General features: G+C 29.5%; 2 protein-coding genes across 2 annotated transcripts in view; both read left to right on the top strand.

Annotated features, from left to right (window-relative positions):
• Positions 1–12,348, top strand: part of LOC110032833 (proteasome subunit alpha type-2-B) — a 70,074-nt gene extending 57,726 nt beyond the window's left edge. Inside the window, exons 9-11 of the mRNA XM_020736594.1 lie at positions 10,103–10,165; positions 10,253–10,318; positions 12,143–12,348. Coding sequence (XP_020592253.1) covers positions 10,103–10,165; positions 10,253–10,318; positions 12,143–12,191 — 178 coding nt within the window. The 3' untranslated portion in view covers positions 12,192–12,348. The remainder of the gene's footprint in view (positions 1–10,102; positions 10,166–10,252; positions 10,319–12,142) is intronic.
• Positions 12,349–13,510: 1,162 nt separating this feature from the next.
• LOC110032834 (peptidyl-prolyl cis-trans isomerase Pin1-like) lies at positions 13,511–13,888 on the top strand (the record flags this gene model as incomplete). Its single annotated transcript, XM_020736595.1, is given in 1 exon segment — positions 13,511–13,888. A coding segment is annotated over 1 exon segment (274 nt), but the record flags the coding sequence as incomplete, so codon positions are not given.
• Between the last annotated feature and the right edge of the window lie 2 nt (positions 13,889–13,890).

Here is a 13,890-nt window from a genome sequence, read left to right as displayed (position 1 = left end):
TTTAGAAATTTTTTTGTCAGAACTCTTTACAATCAAATCTACTTGAGTGTAGTGGTTGTAAGAAAGTTGTTGTCCAATTAATATTAAAGGAAAAGTTTATAATACTCACAACAGTTTCCGAAAAAATTACTTTCCCGGAATCAATTCTACTACTATTTTTATGAACATTTGATTCCATCCCAAACAAACCCTCCATATTTACTTGCCTTTGGCCAAATTTGTCTTTTAATGATATGAAACTCTTTCTTTTCATGCTTGTTTTTTTTGTTCATTGATTCATTGGTTGTTTGGCATATATAAATCTAGTATTTGGAGGCCAACTTTGATGTATATATTTACTTTTCTTAGATCTAAATGCATGGAAGTTAGAGTTTGTTGATGTTCGGCCCTAATTTGATATGGTGTAATAATGGTTGATTTTTGGAAAAGTTCATAACTTTGTTGAATTCGCATAATTTGTTAATCGACTAAATTCATCTCAATTCTATTCGATTAAATTACCTTAATGAGATTTATAAGTGGGTAAACAAAGTGCTATGTTCAAATTCTCTTATTAACCACTATATAATCTTCACCTGAGTTATTTTCTACATTTTTTTCATTATATTTTTTAACTTGTGCACACACTCATAATTGATAGACTTTAAACTCAAGATTTTGTGATTAGAGGCAAAGCACCCAATCACTAGGTCAAATGATCTGCACAAAGTTATTTTTTACACTTAAAGACATTAAACTTTATTTTGTAATAGACGAAATTTTGATTATTTTTGCAATAATAAGATCAAATGATTTTGTTTTTCACATCATTTTTGTTATTAGTTTGAACTATAATGTATCATTATTTCTTGCAATTATCTCACTCTTTATAACAAATCAAAACTTATTTTTATAAGTTCTTGCTCCAAATAATGAACTTAAAAAGCAAACCTCTTAGTGATTGGTAATGATAAAAGACTCACCACTTTACAAATTGAATAAGATGAAGTACAAATATACTGATGACTAATCTGGCTCCATTGAAACAAAAGATAGAATTATGTCTATATTAATGTATGGTAAAAGAGTTGTCAAAAAAGCTTGATGCTCATGAACAACTTGTGTTCAGCTTGCTAGGAAGCTCATGTTCAGTTCGTTTGATATGCAAATGAGTCGAACACGAACATTTTTTTGAGCTCGGTTTATAAACAAGTTGAACACAAACAAAACTGTATTCAATCATCTTTGGCTCATTAATTTTCAAAGTAGAAAAGTTAATTTAAAATTATTATATATAAATAATTAAAAGTATATAATAACAATAATTATAAATTTATTAATTTAAGAAAAAATGTAAACTAAAAAATTTTAAAAATAAATATTTTCATTAAAATTCCTAATTCTAATTTACAATTCCTCTTAATAATTTTCATTCCTTTCGACTATATCCTATTTCACAAATTGCCCTGTACCGCATTTTCATTTTGAGTTGGCTCTTGGGAGAAGCTGCAAGTGAAAGACTCTCATTCTTCGAGTTATAATTTTTGCTTTGTTGCCGATGGCGTGAGTTTCTTCGTCTCTTTTGTAAAGAAGTAGTTGTCTTATTCTCTCTTGCTTGTGGCTTGTGAGTCGTGACTCACTTATGTGAGTTTTTTTTTTCTAATTGGAAATTGAAATCTCTCCTCTCATGTAGTTGTTCTTATGACGGATCCTTGGCTAGTCCCTCTCTTGTCTTTCATTTTATTATTTAAGAAGATTCTATCTCCATTTGGGGCGCGAATGTTGAGTGTGATTCGTTTGTTCTTTGGTTGGGGTTTGGTATTTCAGTATGCCGGTTGCAGGAAGATTTGGGTTTATGATGGTGATGCTATATTTTATGAATATTTGTTTCAGTTTGGTTGTTTAAGTTGTTGCATCATTTTCAGTTTCTTTTATTAGCTTAAGCTTAATATGCTTTAGTTTTGTTTATGACAATAATGTTGTGTATCACAATTTTTTGTTATGTTTTAGGTACTTGATCTATTTCATTTGTACTTAGAAGTCAAATCGGTTCACTTTTGTTGGTGGATTTGTTTCATTAAGATGATTAGTTCAGTTATGCATTTATTGAATTTCAGTTTGTGTGATATTATGTTTTATCCGTTTGGGTGTAGTTCGGCTCAGATCCATTCAATTTTATATGCAGGTCATAAGTGCTCATATCTTGATTATTTTCTTTGGTCTATTTTAGATGGAGGCATACATAATACATATAACATATTCAAATATATACATATAGATGGTCATGTTGGTGAATGTCTTCTTGAGATGTTTTATCATAGTTTACATTTACATGAATTTTATCATTATTGTACATTCTTGATTATTTTCTTTGGTCTATTTTAGCCTTAAGAGGTATATATAATACATATAACATATTAACATATATGCATATAGATGTCACCAGGTTGGTGAATTTTGTGGTTTTATGATAGTTTACAATGACATAAATTTCTTTTAATTTTTTTCGGAAATGGGAAGACATTTTTATTTTATGTTTAGCTATATGTGAAACTTAACATTGTATAATTTTATATCTTCTCATGTGAAGCTTAGGCGCCCGCATAAATGACATATCATATAGTATTTTATTTTATGTTTAGTTATTTGCAATGAATAATTTTAATCTACATTAGCCAGTGAACAATTATCGGTCGTCATACAAGATGAAAATGATTGTACTCATAATTTTTCTCAATCTGTTGAAGTGGTTGATGAAAGTACTAGTATTGTCATACAAGCTAAGAAAGATATGAAGAGAAAAATCAATTGTATGAGAGTACTTTGTGGATGTTAAATCAAATTCTAAGGGGTCGAAGTTTCTTTTATCCAATGTATTTGTTGTGAGGTAAAAATCCACAATTAAAAAATAAACGCAATTTCACAGCTTCTTAGGCACATTTAAGATTGTGATAAGAAAAAAACAAAGAGTCAACAACTTATTGAATTATTAAATAAAAAATAAGATGTTCAAATTCTTTTCTTTTGAAGTTGATACCGACTTAGAGTTTCCTATATTCTATAATAAAAATTATGATTAACAACTCATAAGAGAGGTAATTATCAAGATGATAGTTGTACATAAATATTCATTTATGATAATTTAACATGTTTCTTTTAATATATTGTTAAAAATATTGAATCTAAAATTTAAGACTTTCAAAGTACACCATAGAAATTGATTGCATGAAATTCTATGTGTGTGAAAAAAAAAACTTAAACATTGTCTTAAAAATTTTCATAGGATGTCACTAACTGCAGATTGTTGGATCTCTAATTAAATTATAGGATATATGTGCTTAATTGTTCATTATATCGATGAAACTTGGAAGTTAAGTAAAATAATTATCAATTTTACTGAGGTAAAGCCTTCACATACCAATATTTACATGTGTGATGCTATTTGTGAATGTTTGTTGGAGTGGAAGCTTCAATACAAAGTTTCTATATTTACTTTGGATAATGTAAGTAGTAATGATATAACGACTAAATAATTAAAAACAAATTTTCCATCACGGGAAAGCTGCTCTTTTGTAGGTTTTTTTCATGTGAGATATTGCAGAAATATCCTCAATATAATGGTCCAAGATGGACTAAACGAAGTTCGAGAAATTATTTAAAATAGTTGAGTTATTAAAGTATTTGAAAAATCTTTTGTGATATCACATAAGTTTATCAAAGTAGCTAAACAATTATGAGTTCCAACTACAAGGTCTTTATTTATTGATGTTTCTCAAGTAAAACTCAACTTCGAACATATTGGATTCTGTAGTTATTTATTCAATGTTTTTCATCCATATGCAATTAGAGATAGTAACTATCAATGATTGTCAGATAATTCAAATTGGTTGAAATATGAGAAAATTAGAAATTTTTTTTCAATTTTGAATACTGTTATGAAAATAATCTCTGTTACTCTCTATCGTACTTCATATATACTTTTACCTGTAGTTATATTTGTTAAGAAGATTCTAATATAAGAGTCAATGTCAGAAGATGATTATATGAGCAATATGACTTTCAGTATACAAAAATTTCAACAAATATTTTGGGAAATATAATATTCTAATGTTTATTATAACAATTTTAGATTCTAGAATGAAACTCAAATTTATTTGTTTTGCATTTTCGAAGATTTTTTCGTATGATGGGGTTGATATTAATCTTAAACTAGCTTAAAATATTTTATGCGAAATATATGCAAAACTATGTTGTTGATTGCATATCTCCTAGTCGTACAAGTAATGTTTCAAATGAGACATCTTCGTTTGCAGTTGATCTTATGATTTCCCTTTATCATTTTGATATGTTTTGATTTAAAAATTTTGTAGTAGTTTCTGGATTTATGGAACCATCCAAGCCTGATTTACTAGTTTATCTTAAGGAGAGATTATTTGTGTGCACGAGTGAGAGTTTGATGTGTTTGGCTGTTGGAAGATGAATACACTAAAATATCCTCTATTTTCTAATATGACTCAAAATATTTTATAAATACCTATAATTAAAATTGTCTTGGAATTTGCTTTTAGTGATGGGAACGGCTCGTGTTCGGCTCGTTCAACAATTTTAGTGGATAAAGTGTTTCTACAATCATCCAACACTCTGCAACCAACACTAAAAACAGATTCTGAGGCAATTGTAGTAAATGGTTTTGATAAAATTTCTCGAGCCACAATAGAAAGCCGATAATACTTTAGTGTATTTATTTTCTACCAATCAATCACATCAAAATTCTAACCTGTGCATACAAATAATCCTTCAATTTATACTTGTAAACGAGGCTTGAATGATTTAACGGATCCAGAAGTCACAAAATCTTTAAATTCAAACATACAATCAAAAAGACATGAGAAAATCATATAATCAACTGCAGATGAAAATTTCTAATGTGAAACATTATTTATAGGATTAGGAGATGTGCAATCAATAACATAATATGAATATTATTCCCACAAAGTTTTTTGAATTGATTTAAGATTATAATCAACTTCATCATATAAAAATATCTTCGGAAATGTGAAATTAATAAACTTAAGTTTCAATTTAGAGTCTTTAATAGACATTAGAAGATTGCATTTTCCAAATATTTATTGAATTTAATTTGCACACTCAAAGACATATTTCTCATATAATTGTCCTCTGATATTGACTTCTCTTTCAAATCTTTTTAACATGCATAACAGTAAGTGAAACTATATTTGAGGTAAGATCATGAGTAATAGAGATAATCTTCGTAATAATATTAAAAACTGAAAGAAAGTTTCTTATTTCAATCACAGAAAGTTAGTTTACAACCCTTTATAATTACTGTCTTTAATTGTATAGTGATGGAAAACTTTGTAATAAATAAATACAAACTCTAACAAATTAAAAGTTGAGTTCCACCTTGTAGAAACATCAATAAATAAAGATATTGTAATTAAAACTAATTATTTAATAATTCTACAAATTTATGCTTCATCGACTCTCTGATATGTTGAATGATTTCTCGAACATCTTTTAGCCAATTTTGGATCATCATATTGAGGATATGTGCGTAATATCTCACATAAAAAAAATATAAAAGTGCAACTTTTCCCGTGATTGAAAATTTATTTTTAATGAGCTAGCTGTCATATCATTCTTACTTGCGTTATCTAAAGCAATTGTAGAGACTTTATTGTGGAACTTTCACTCTAACAAATATTCATAAATAACATCATATATGTAAGTGTCAGTATATGAAGACTTTAATTCAATAAAATTGAAAATTACTTTCTTTACCTTTCATGTTTCATCGATATAAGTTGAATATATATCTGGACAGTTGAATATATATCATATGGTTTGATTAGAGATCAAATAATCAGCAGTTAGTAACATTATGAACATCTTTAAGGTGACATTATGTTTTTCATTCTCACACTCAAACTTTAATGCAATCATTTTTTATAGTATTCCTCGAAACACTCTCAAAATTAGGATAAAATATTTTTCAATAATATATTGAACGAAACATATTTAACTATTATGAATAGTTACTCATGTACAATTATCATTTTGGTAATTACCTCTTTTATGAGTTGTTGATCATAATTTTTAGAATCATAGAATATAAGAAACTCTGAGTCTGTATCAACTTCAAAGGGCAAAAAGTTCAACCTCTTATCTTTTATCTGATAAGTCAATAGTTGAACTCTTTTTATCTTGTCACATTTCTTAGCATGTTTGAGATGTTGTGAAATTGTCTGTTTTTGGTTTGTAGATTTTTTCCTCACAAAAATGCATTGGACAAAAAAAAACTTTGACATAGTTGACCTTTTTCTACTTTTTTTAGCTTGTATGTCAATACTGGTACTTCCAACAACCACTTCAACATATTGAGAAATAATATGAGAACTATCATTTTTATTGTATGATAACTGATAATTTTTCACTAGCTGATGCAGATTGAGATTGTTTAAATATTGATATTGCAAATAATTAAACATAAAAACATAATATAACATGATGTATCATTTATTTATGTGTCTAAAATTCTTATTTGAACACATAAACTTATGTAATGTCAAGTTTATATATAGCTAAATATACAATAAAAATATCTTCACATTATTGAAGAGAATTAAAAAAAAATAATAAAAATGTCTACTATGATAAAACATCTCAATAAGACAAATTTACCGACATGATAATATCTATATTTGCATATATTAATATGATTCATGTATTTTGTATGCCTCCTAAGTCTAAAATAGGTCAAAGAAGAAAATCTTCATGACATAAACACTGATGGTTTGCATATAAAAGTGAACATGTCTGGGCCGAGCTGAATACTACAATATCACCCAAACTAAAATTTTAATAAGTGTATAATTGAACCAAGCATCTCCATGAAACAAATCCACCACCATCAAAAGTGAATCGATCCAACTTTTGAGCATAAATGATCCAGACTAGTACTTGAAGCATAACCAAAAACTGTGATACACAACTTCACTGTCATAAACGGTCTTAAACCAAACTAAAGCATCTTATGCTCACTTATATGAAAAATTGAAAATGAAGCAGCAAACTAAATAACCAAATTAAAACAAATATTTAGAAAATATAATATCACTATGATAAACCCAAATAGTAGGACTTCATGTCGTTGGTATACCGAAGTATCAAACCCTAACCAAAGAATAAACAAATCATGCTCGTATCCTAGCCCCAAATGGGGGTAATATCTTCTTAGATAATAAAGACGAGGGACAAGAAAGAAGCTGGTAAGGGAATTGTCACAATAATAATTAAATGAGAGGAGAGATTCAGACTTCTGAGTAAAAAAACCTCACAGAGGTAAGCCATCACTCACAAGTAACAAACGAGAGAGAATGAGAGAGGAATATCCTTTACCGACAAAAGAGGCGAAGGAAATTTTATAATTCGAACAATAACGAGCTGAACACAGGTCTGTTTTTGTTCAACTCGCTTATAAACCGAGCTCAATAAACTTGTTCGTGTTTGGCTTATTTGCTTATTGAACGAATCGAACACGAGCTTTTTAGCGAGCCAAACACTAGTTGTTTGCGAACGACGAGCTTTTTTGACATACCTAGTGCTAATTAAACAACTAGAACTTCCACAATGACTTGTTTCAAGTGTCTGTGGAAGGTTTATGCCATCAAAATATAGCCTTGGATTAATTTCTTGATAATTTATTGAGCGAGGTGGTGAGCTAAGTATGTAATTAATGATGAGCCTTTGATATATGATGATGATCGTGTTTTCAATGATAGTCCCACAATTTTTTATTTTGAGATGCATTTTCACATTCCCAACCATTCCTGAGGATTTGAAATGCATTCTTATCTTCCTAATTTAAGAAATTTAGAATGATAAGAGGTGCAAATTAGCATCGCTAGTGTGGGTTTCTTGAAATGTTGATTTGATAATGTAGTCGTATCTTATTCCTTTCCATGTGGCTTGGTTGGCGATCCTCTCCTTTGTTGTCATATTCACCGAAAGTCGCCTCTGGCTTTATGAAATGAATCTGATTCATTATGGACTACAAAGAACTTATGCTTTTTAAGTTCAAAGGGTACTTTATTTACTTATATTTTATTAAGATTATGTAGTCTATGTAAAAAATACACAAGAAAATATTTGATATATGTACAACTTTTGTCCAAAGCCTTAATGTTAGACTGCAACTTTTCATTCAACTATTTGTGATTTCACTAAACAATCTAGAGTTTTGGCCCAAGCTTCTACCATAACTCATTACATTTTAATGATTACTATTTGTGGTTGAAAGGCCTTTCGAAGTATCATCAATGAGTTCCTCATTTTTTTCTTGTTGGTTAAACATGAGATTTCTCCTTTGGTTTCTGAAAATTATATATATTTGTGTTGTGGCCCTGGTAGAATTTCAAGTATCACACCATTGATTTTATACTATGTTCACCACTACCAAAATTTTCACACTATAGGATGAATTTATCATTGCTTGTTGAGCCCAAACATAAGGTTGATGGGACAACATAGAAATGGTTATGCAAAAAAGTCAACCCTTTTGTTGTCCTTCCATTATTGATGCTAAATAAAGATTGTTCTTGTATGGTGACTGTTAATAGTGATGCAATACATAAAATCAATCTAATGGACAAATTTTTTATGCATAGACTGATGACATGCTTGACATAATATCTGAGTCATTGTACTCTTCAAAACTTACTTTATGTAGTTTATGCTTATATATTTGGATTTATTATGGGGAAGAATGAGGATTGACATTTAAGGCGTCTGATAAGTTATATGAATGTTCTATAGTACCTTTTTTATTGTCTAATATGCATGTTGCTTTTATAAATTGATAAATAAGTGTTTTATTCATTCATTGGTAAGTTTTTGGTTGTGTTCTTTGATATCATCCTAATTTACATCTCAAAGTACCATCTAAATTAAGGGATGACAAGTTGCATGTTAATCTTAAAATGTGCACTTATTATTTTTTTGTTAAAGGCAATATTTTTTTTGGAGTATTTTTCATCTTGTCAAATTCCTCGCCATTCTTATAAATCCCTTAAAATCAAAGCCTCGCTTCTATTTTTAATGCTAGAGGCTTCCATGGGCTAGCTATATTTTTTAAGTGGTTTGTTATGAATATTATTATCTTCATCACCATTTCGATAGATTTTTAAAAAAATTAAGTTTAGGTGGTTATCACTTGTTGTTAAAGCCTTTGAACAAATAATGGTATGAATGACTACATTACAAAATTTTAGATTCTCTTATTTTATGGTTGTTTTTGAGGTATTTTATAATGCCTTTTGTTTGGCATACATGGTGTTCTTAATCAAGATGATTACATTAAGGCTAAACAAAGGTGATTAATTTATGATAGAGAATTTATGCTTTCATTGAAGCTTTAATGTGTTGATGACAGCCATATTGTTGCTTACTTTAGTGCGTGATTGAATGGAGCTAAACAAATGCATTCTACTTATCATAAGAAATTTATGCTTTAATTAAGACTTTAAGATATTGGCAATATTATTTTCTACCAAATAAATTCATTTGCATTTTTTATTACCTGGCTTTCAAATATATAAATACCAAAAAAATTATGTGTGTGTGTGTTTATATATTAAGTTGATTGAATACCTTTAGGATTACAACTTTATTCTGATGCATACACCTTTCATTAAAAATAAACCCATCGTTGCGCTATCCTTGGTTTTCTTAGCCTCTATACCCATTAATGTGCCTAGTTTTGAAAGAATTCGAGACTAGCCTATGTCATGGCCTTCCTTACTCTCGATTTATCACAATTACAAATATGTCATATTTCTCTTCTGCGACTTTTATGGTTTCAGATAGATATCTATATAAAGCTGGGGTAGGTTTTGCGTTAGGGTCAATATTTGTGATTATATTGTTTGGGAAATGCATGCCAGTGGCTTTACTAGCTCTAAATTTATTCTCTTGAATAAATTTGTAGGCTTTTCATGTACTCATTTCTGCGATTTTTCTGAGTGTTTTGTGGTTTATTTTTTTGTGATATCACATTTTGTTCTTATAATTGGAAAGCGCTTGTTTGTTTCTTTTTGTACTGAAGGTACACTGAGGATATGGAGCTTGATGATGCTGTTCATACTGCTATTTTGACCTTGAAAGAAGGGTATGTTATTTCTTGTAATCCGTGATATTAACAAGAACTTGCTTCTCCCTTGGCAATAATGTGATGGTTTCTGTTGCCATTTTGTAGTTTTGAAGGCCAAATTTCAGGCAAAAATATTGAAATTGGGTTAATTGGCACTGACCGGAAGTTCAGGTATGCTCTCTTGCTCTTGCAATTATGCATAATTTTAGGAGCATTTACATACATGCTACTCAATTCCTAAGTATTTACATGTCTAACACGTAAACTTTGAACTTTACATTTATACCACCTTAAGTCTTTCATCTCATATAAAAAAGTGAAATACACCTTCTCATGCATAGGTAAGGTGGTATATGTAAAAATTGACGTATATGTAAAAATTGACGTAAAAATTGACGTTCAAGTGTTAGATATGTAAATACATGGGAATTGAGTGGTGTTTATGGTAAATCTTCAATAATTTTATTGTTGAGTTGATTATAAATTGTTTGAATGGGCTAGCAATGGTGATGCTAAGCCAACAAAGGTTATCTTATAGTAAGCAGGTTGCAAATTTGAACTTAGATGTTAGGATTCCTGGAAAATAGTGCCGATTACTACACCTTGGAGGGCACAAATACAATTTTATTGAAGATCAAAGAATCCTTGGTGTGGTTGTTCCTTGGTTTAGATGGTCTTATTATGATGTAAAGATTCTTGATTTGATTCACAGAAAATCTCTCTAAGAAATTCATGTGAATTCTTTTGTCCATTCTTCATGATGTGGACCTCTTGCGTTTGTTATATCCCCCCAAGGAATTATTGCCTTAGGAATTTCTATATAATTAAATAAAGAATAATACTAATAATAAATAATTAATAAAAACAGTTTTTGACTACCTAGAATTGAGGTCTATATCGCCTTCAATTTAGGCTTTGATCTCGGTTTGGTTTGTCAACTTGCCTCTAAAAGGCAGGGCAAATATCTAATTTTGGTCTCCTATTGTTCATCCATTTGGTTTGTCAAGCTCAAAACCAAGCCATAGAATGAAATTTTGTTAATTTTAGAGGACCGTTTCTGTTGTAGTTCGTAATTAATGGTGGGAACGTGAAGGTAAATTACTTTTCTTCCCTTCATAAGCTACAAGTTATATGAAAGTGGATTTGCTGAACTGCTCGCTAAAAATCTAATGTTAAAAAACTTGACTTGTTAAAATTTTCTGAGCTGATTTCGGAATCACATCAGAATCAGCAAAGCTTATGCAATTTTCAGATTTTATTTGGGATTTATTTAGCTAAAAAATTTGTCATATTTTACTTCAGAATTTCATTTTGGGATGTTTGATTCCAATATAATTGGCGTGGGATTGCATTTTTTCTATGAAAGGTGAACAAATACGTTTTTCCTTCAATAAAGTTCCTTTCATTCAAGAAATAAAAACACAATCCAAACAAGAAATTAAAAAAATATATATATTATTCACTCAATTTCTCATCATCAACCAAACAAACGTATGGAAATTTAATTTTGTTCAAATCTCTTCTATTTTTTATGTTCATTTCTTCTCCTTCAATTCCTTCAAACTAACTATAGTTTTTATGTTCTCAGAACTTGTATTCGTTGTTTCTGTTAATGGATCCATTGTTTGTTTGATGAAAACCATCCGAGCCAAAACACTAATCTCGTTATAACATTCTGTAATTTAAAAATGGTAATATTATATGAAGACAAATATGAACAGAAGATAGCTATCATATTAGCAAAATTACACTATTAATCTATAGTTATAAAAAAAAAAATTCTTAGATTATTTCTGAGGAAAAGCTGTATCCGGAAAGCTGCTTCATGTTTTCACATATTTGCTTTTTGTAAAATTTGATGCTTAAATTTAAAAATTGCACTGTGAGTCTTCATATATTGCTTTTGAACATATTTGTCATATTTTTTATAAGAAACCATTTTTTGCAGGGTGGTTTTTTTAATTTTTCCTTTCTATCATTATTTTTTTGTTGCAGGGTGTTGAGCGCAGCTGAAATTGATGATTACTTGGCTGAAGTGGAGTAAATCTCTTCTCTTTTTGGTGAAGATCTGATCTAATAACCAAGAAGAAAAAATGCATTGAATTTTTCTCTGTTAACTGACATTGATCTTCCGATGTATTGTGTAACCTAAGCCTATCTATTTCAATTAAACCTTTTCTATTCCACATTTTATTCGATTAGAGGAACTTGCATAGTTGCATTGTTTTGACACCCTTTTTTTTGGAATTTCCTTGGATTTGGTAAAAAATGCCCATTTTATTTTGAATATCTCTCATTTTCCATGCCTTATGCTAATCTTCTATTACTATTTTGAGTATCTTTTTTGGTATTTACATAGATACCATCCAATTCTTATATATTTACATATCCAACACCCCAACTTTGCTTTTTTTACATTTTTACCACCCAAATGCATAAATGAAAAAAAAAAAGTTTAGGTGTTTGTTATGTAATACATAAGAATTTAGTGGTATGCATGTAAATTTTCTGTTATAACATGATATTAAAGATAAGTGTTATGTATGTAAATATGAAACTTTAGTTGTTAGATATGTAAATATGTAATGAATGCTCCATTATTTTAATAAGTGATATTTAAAAATAAATTCATTATTAATTTAATAGTTTTAAATTTTAAATATAGCATTATTTTAATGAGTTATATTGAAATTTTAAGTAATGGTAATATATTGGGAAAAAATAAATAAACTTTAGGTGTTTGATATGTGAATACATAGGAATGTGATGGTATAATCAAATTACTATGTTAGTGGTTATTTATGGAATACTTGTTTATTAATTTTTGCATTTTTTTTCTATGACTGCTGTATATAATAATTATACTTTATCCTTAAAGATAAATAAATTACATATGTTAATATTTGATTAAATTATAATTTATAGATTTGACGTCATTTAATCATATTATTATCAAAATTTTAAGAATGTTTGAGCCAAATCTGACATGCAACAATAATTCAACCTACTTGGCTCACTTAAATATATATATATATATTAAAAATACATCACATTTGTCAAAATAACGTGTTATTAATCAGAGCGGGGAAATTTGGATAAATGTTCGACTTGTTAACAAATATAGTTTTTCTTGTTTAGTTTATTTGTACATTTAACTCAAAAAAATTATTCTTTTGCTTAACGAGTTCGATACGAGTTATTCGCGAACAATGATCGGTTTTGATAGCTCTAGTGATGCAACTATTGAATTTTAAGAGTAGGGACGAGATTTAAATCTTATAATTTATATTAAAGTAAAAAGAATTTAATATATTTTTTATTATATTTTTTTAATTAATAGTTTTTAATTCATCAGCCGATATTTCTGGTTCAGAGTCCATAAGTGTCGAGAGGTCGCAGACCAAAGCACGAGAAACCTTCCGACGGAGATTGAGGACAGCAAGCATCTTCACCAAAATCGGCCTCACATGCCGGAAGGGGAGGTGACGGAGCGGAGAATGGAAAACGGAAAGAGAAAAAGGGAGAGGAATACGGCGGCGGCGGTCTCTGCTGCTGGAATTGAACGAATTAGGGCTTCGCACATACTGCTGAAGCACGAGGAATCGCGGAGGAAGAGCTCATGGAAGGATCCTGAGGGACGACTTATCAGCATCACTACCAAGGCGAAGGCGGCTGAGCAGCTCAGGGAGTTGAGGGAGGAGGTCGCTGCCGGCAGGTCTCTGTTTGAGGATGTCGCCGCTCCG

Source organism: Phalaenopsis equestris, unplaced genomic scaffold (genome assembly GCF_001263595.1).
Source record: "Phalaenopsis equestris unplaced genomic scaffold, ASM126359v1 Scaffold001035, whole genome shotgun sequence".
NCBI classification, from domain to species: domain Eukaryota; kingdom Viridiplantae; phylum Streptophyta; class Magnoliopsida; order Asparagales; family Orchidaceae; genus Phalaenopsis; species Phalaenopsis equestris.
The sequence above is the reverse complement of the archived record's forward strand: the minus strand, read 5'-3'. Positions and strand labels throughout refer to the sequence as shown.